The following is a 5604-nucleotide window of genomic DNA, read 5'->3' on the forward strand; positions in this document are numbered from 1 at the left end:
GCAGCCCTCTGTTGGCGTGTCCCTATGTTGAGATGTATACCTGGTATTCAGATCTATTTTTTTTTTACCCATTTTGACAGTTTCTATTTTCTCAATGGTGATTTGAACTTGTTCACCCCCACAGTTTGGATTTATTTTTACCATTGTTTCTTTGTGGCGTTTTTCTCTCTCTAGTCAGTCTTTCCCATATAGAAGGCAACTGAACACCTTGTTCCTACTCCTTAAAGAAGTTATTTGGTGTTCTGATGAGCACTTCTAGGGAAAACAACAGTTTTTCTAGAGTTGAGAACACTGAAACCTAGTACTTTTGTTGCAAATGCAAGGGATCAATTTACAGTTACCTGGTATCACCGTTTCAGACCAAACCCAAACGATGCCATTGTACTGTGTCAAACCAAAAGAAAAACTTTAATAAGCTTTTACACCACTGCAAATACAGGGACATTAACCCATAACATGCAACAAAAGTGATTTCGTCTTTCCAACGTAGTTAACAGATAAACTTGACATCAACAAGGAAGAGCAACAGAGTCTACAGAACAAATATGATGTCTTTTCAACTTTCAGGTTAGAAAATGTAGGTTCTGGCTGCAATCTCAAGGAGCATTTAGAAAGTTTAGTTTCCCCTTCCTACCTTCTAAAAGAAAGGATGATTTTTAAATGTAATTGTACACAACCATTTTCACATTGGAAATAATCACAAGGAATCAACAAGTTTAGCCTAATTGACTGACAGATTTCATTGCCACTGTTAATTCTGAAAGAGGGCTCCTGTAGTATTGTGGGTTTGGGAGAGGGAAAATAACCAGGCTAAGAGTAGAGAGCCTTGGCCTTAGAGTGGCGGAGGGAACATGCAGCGGCACACTGGGCAGGTGCCGGACTTCTGAAGCCAGATGGACACACATGGCTTGTGGAAATAGTGGTGGCACGGGAGCTCAGTGGCCACCTCCCCCTTCACATATTCACTGCAGCAGATAGGACAGCACATCTCTTGGCCCACTGCACCATGATCTTCAGTGACCAGGATCTCGGGAAGCGCATCAATGCTCTCCTTGCTCGCCGGTGGGTTAGCCACCTCGACATCCACAGCGAGAGACTCCAGGTGCGCAAGGGCCGTCTCCATCGCCTGGGCCAGGCGCTCTTCGAGAGCCATGTAGGTGAGGAACTGAGGATCCACATAGGAGATGGCTTCCGCCACTCCCAGGCCATCGGCAAAGCCATCAAAGAGGCTCCAGTCCACTTCGAGGTCTTCGCTCACACTGGAGTCATCTTCCAGGTTGTTGTTGCCATCCAGCATGAACATCGCGGGCTGTATCAGCTCATGGCTGGACTCGTTATCCCCCTCACTGCTGCTTTCGTTCTCATTGTACCGGAGCCAAGGGATTTCGCCTTCTTCCAGAGAGGCCTGCTCTTCTTCCTGAAGGGATGGATCCTGTACTTCTTCAGGATAGCTGCTGCCGCTGCTGCCATTGCTGCCAGCACTGGTACTGGCAAGGCTCCCAGCTCCGCTGCTGTTCACACCCCCTCCAGCTTGGTGAGCTTCCCGTTCTTCCTTTCCTGGCAGAGGCTCCCAGCTCTCCCCACTGGAAGACTGGGGTTGTTCCCGACTTCGTACTTCCGGCGCAGAGCGGCCATCCATTCTTTGTCGCTGTCGGAGTCGTCTTCATAGTATCGGTAGTAATCATCAGTGTACGCCCAGAAGTCAGGGTCAGCCATGGTTCGTCGGCGTCTTGACGTTTTCTCTGGCTTCCCCTGCCCATTCCTGTTCTCCTTCTTGTCTTCGGGATACTTTGGCTCAGAGGAGCCGCCTGCACCCTCACCCCGGGCTCTTCTTGCTAGGCCCTCTGCGTGGGCTTCCTCAGCATCAGCATCGGCCGCATCTCTCCACCTGGAAGTACTGTGTGGCACATCATCATCATCGTCAGTATCAAAAAATATTTTTGGTTTCACGCAGTTGGGAGTCGCCACATTGCGGATTTTTGGTCTCACCACCGGTTCCTCTGCACTCTTTGGGGTGTTTTCCCCAGCACCACCAATACTCACAGGAGCCCTGCTAGGACGTGCTGGTAAACGCTGCCTCTCCCTCTCCAAGCTGCTGGGACCTTTTGCAGCCGCCCTGCCTTCCGCAGAAGCCACCGGAGAGGCCATGCCATTCTGCTTCAAGAACTCAGCCCTGCTGGCAGAGCACCTTGCAGCAGGGGGGGGGTCTACCTTGCCAAGCTCCTCTTTCACCTCATGGTTAACACTAGAGAAGCGGGGAGACCTTGCCCCCTTCTCTGGATCATCCTTAAACTTGCCAGTTTTCCCTCTCACTGGCAGTCTGTCAACAGGCCCAGCCCCCTCCTCCTCACTGTCACGTGCCCCCAAAGAGTCAGTATGTCCATAAGCCAATCCTCTTCGGCTCCCCGAGGCCCTGTACTCTCTTGGAGGATACCTGGCGTAATCCTCATTCTCAACATTCAGGCTGGTTCCCGAGCTCTCATTGTCATCCCAACGACGACGGGTGCTGGCGAATGGTGACCGGCTCCTCTTGGTTTGACTGGGGGCTGATCTGTGCATTGGGACTTCGGATGTCGTCCTTCTCTGGCTGGCAATCCTTTCTGGCTGGCTCGTGGATGGCCTGAAACTGACATAAGCATGCCTCCTTCGATAACTCCTGCCTACACCGGACCGATACCCTCCTGCTGGTTTGGGCCGAACAGGCTTGCTAGATTCCTGACCCATGGCTGACTCACAGTTTCCAAGAGAGCTGGGATGCACGTGCAAAGGCTCTTGCTCCCAGTTCAGAACTACAGAATAAGGAGATCTAGTTTTCCTTCAGCAGGCAGGTAACAGAGGGACAGGGGCACTTTAAAATTAGGTTCACTGTCTTCTAAGGCCTGAGGTAGCGTTCCAGTGACTGGTGTAGACCTGGAACACATTTTTAATGTTTGCAAAATGATTACAAGACTGGGTTCACAAGAAAACCAGACTTTAGTGGAGAATAAGAAAGTGTGTGTGTGTGTGTGTGTGTGTGTGTGTGTGTGTGTGTGTGTGTCTGAACGCTAGGATGTAGATGTGCTGTGGAAATATGGGAAGAGTAAAGCCTGCTGTGAGGTTGTGTTTTTTTTTGGGGGGGTGTAGTTTTCTGAGAACTGCAGATATTGAGAAGAAATACAATTCAGAACAGCACTGAAAATGTAGTTCACTGTGTCTGCACAAGTGCCAGTGTCTGTCAGGAGAGAGACAGGTGGACGGGGAAGCAGCAATCCTGCAATGCAGGGATTTCTGTAGGGGGTGGGTGCTTGTGGGTATGAGAGCGACAGGAATGGGTGGGGCAGCTGGAGAGGGGAAGGCTCGAAGCATGACAGAAAGAGAAGGCTCAGCACTCCTGTTAAGTGTGGCAGCTGGAACTATAGAGGGGAGCCTGCATTTCACAGGCAAGGAAGCGAGAGGGTATTAGAAGCAATGAGGAAAGTGTGTAAGAGTCAATATGGGAGGCAACAACGGACAGAAAAAAAGCACAGAGGATGTATGTGGTGATGGGACACAGAGGCCAGCAACTTAAGAATGCTGGCCTCTGTTAATATGGCGAACAGGAAAGGGGGTAGTGTCCCCAGAGGATTTTTGTGTGAAGGTGCAGTATAGGACAGACAGAGACTAGGAGAAAAGAACATTTAAGAGCATGTGAGCCAGCTTTCTGGTGTGTACATGTATGTAAGGCAAGCAATAGAAGGATGAGATGTCTTCACATGTGTGTGTATAGGAGACAGGGAAGAGGGAGGCCATTTCTGAGGGGGGGAGGGAGAACGGGAGGGGGAGAGAGAAGGAGAGAAGGAGCCTCGAGGACATGGAGGGAGGGAGGGGTGGAGAGAGAGACACACAGACAGACAGAATACACACTCAAATGCGGGTCAGAGGAGAAGAGGGAAGATTCTAGAGGTAGGAGGTAGGTGAGGGGAGAGGAAGGAACTAGAGGATATGCGAGAGGGTGTGTGCTTGCCTGTTTGCGCATGCGCAGAGGAGGAGCTCGTTGGAACCTTGAGGATGCAGGGACAGGGACCAGACTGCAAAGGAGGTTTGTGTGTGCCTGTGCGTGTGCCTGTGTATGCGCGTGCGTGCGACACAGAGGAGGGGGTGCAATGTCATAATAAGAGACAGAAATACGTTATCAGCTCAAAGGGCTAACCCAAATCAATGTGGCAGGTCAAAAAGAAAAAGGGTTTCCTGTAGGAACCCTGATTTTCCCTGAGAATATTGTTTATCTTCTATTATTTCTTTTCCTGGGCACATATTTGCACCAAAATCTTAGCCACGTGCCATTCGACCAAAGAGCAGCAAAATGGGGGAAGAAAGGCCATAGAGTTCTCTGCAAAGAGGCCAAGAGCATTGCAAGGAGAGACAGGTAGGAGTGGCTGAGGGCCGCGACCACCAGTCCCCTCTCAAACAGCCATGAAGGCCACTCCGGCCGGGGCCATAAAGCACAACAGGAGCTGGGCAGCAAGGGATGCGGTCCCCAAAGAGGCCACGGGCCTCGGCATGTGGTCAAGTCCCCTTTGCCCCACCCCGCTCCCAAGACGAACCCGCAAAGGGGTCATTGGGATTCTGCCCGTGCCCATCCGCCCACCCTCGCCTGCCCGTCCGGGCTACTGCAGCAAGGCCGCCTTGCACTCACCTTCCCGGCCAGTCGCGCGCTCGGAGCTGCAGAGCAGACGGACCTTCGGACGCCACCACCACCGCTGCTGCTCAGGGTCTCGGCTCCTCCCCCGCACAAGAGCACTAGGGCAGGCGGAGACTGCGGCGGCGGAAGTGGCCGTGACGTCAGCGCGAGCCCGCCCCCTTGATGTGGCGGGGGCGTCTGCTGCCCTCTGCAAATCCGGGTGGGCTCCAAAGCGTTATTTCGTTTGAAACGCTCAGATTTTTCAGACACACACACACACACACACACACACACACACGCACACGCACACGCACACGCAGCGAACTGTAACAGCACTAACATGTTAACCATTTGCCACCTTCCCTTCAGTTTTCTTTAAAAAACTGGAATCTGAAGATTCCGATTAATTCTAACATGATGGTTAATTATATTACTATATTACATCCTATGTTACATGCTATAGTTTGTCTGGGGATATGAAAATTCAGGGTTGCAGTAGAAACGTCAATTTTTTAAACCTGTTGTTTGAGGCAGATTGAAGGTGTTTGCAGTGAAATCTGGTACTGTCGTCACAAAACCATCTATCCAAGAGATGATCGTCCGTTACACGCAACATAGGTTCAAATTTGTGAATTGCACCATATTCTAAAATGTCACAGCTAGCCTAGCGTGGTGGCACACGCCTTTAATCCCAGCACTCGGGAGACAGAGCCAGGCAGATCTCTGTGAGTTCGAGGCCAGCCTGGTCTACAGAGTGAAATCCAGGGCAGCCAGGGCTACACAGAGAAACCCTGTCTCTGAAAAATAAAACAAAACAAAACAAAATAAAAAAGCCACAGATAAGCCTTTCTTGAACTCTTTAAATTACACTGTAGTGTACCTGAGTTCACAGCAGCAGTAGCAAATATTTGCTCTTACAGGAAACGCAGCGTGTAGTAGAACCACCACCAAAAAAAAAAAAAAAA

At 50.6% G+C, this 5604-nt stretch overlaps 1 protein-coding gene across 1 annotated transcript; it reads right to left on the reverse strand.

The window, feature by feature from the left end:
- Positions 1-382: 382 nt before the first annotated feature.
- Positions 383-4798, reverse strand: Pja1 (praja ring finger ubiquitin ligase 1). Its single transcript, XM_028883902.2, is given in 3 exon segments — positions 383-1611; positions 1614-2910; positions 4655-4798. Coding segments are annotated over 2 exon segments (1890 nt in total). The 5' UTR covers positions 2725-2910; positions 4655-4798; the 3' UTR covers positions 383-832.
- Between the last annotated feature and the right edge of the window lie 806 nt (positions 4799-5604).

Source organism: Peromyscus leucopus, chromosome X (genome assembly GCF_004664715.2).
Source record: "Peromyscus leucopus breed LL Stock chromosome X, UCI_PerLeu_2.1, whole genome shotgun sequence".
Taxonomy (NCBI): Eukaryota; Metazoa; Chordata; class Mammalia; order Rodentia; family Cricetidae; genus Peromyscus; species Peromyscus leucopus.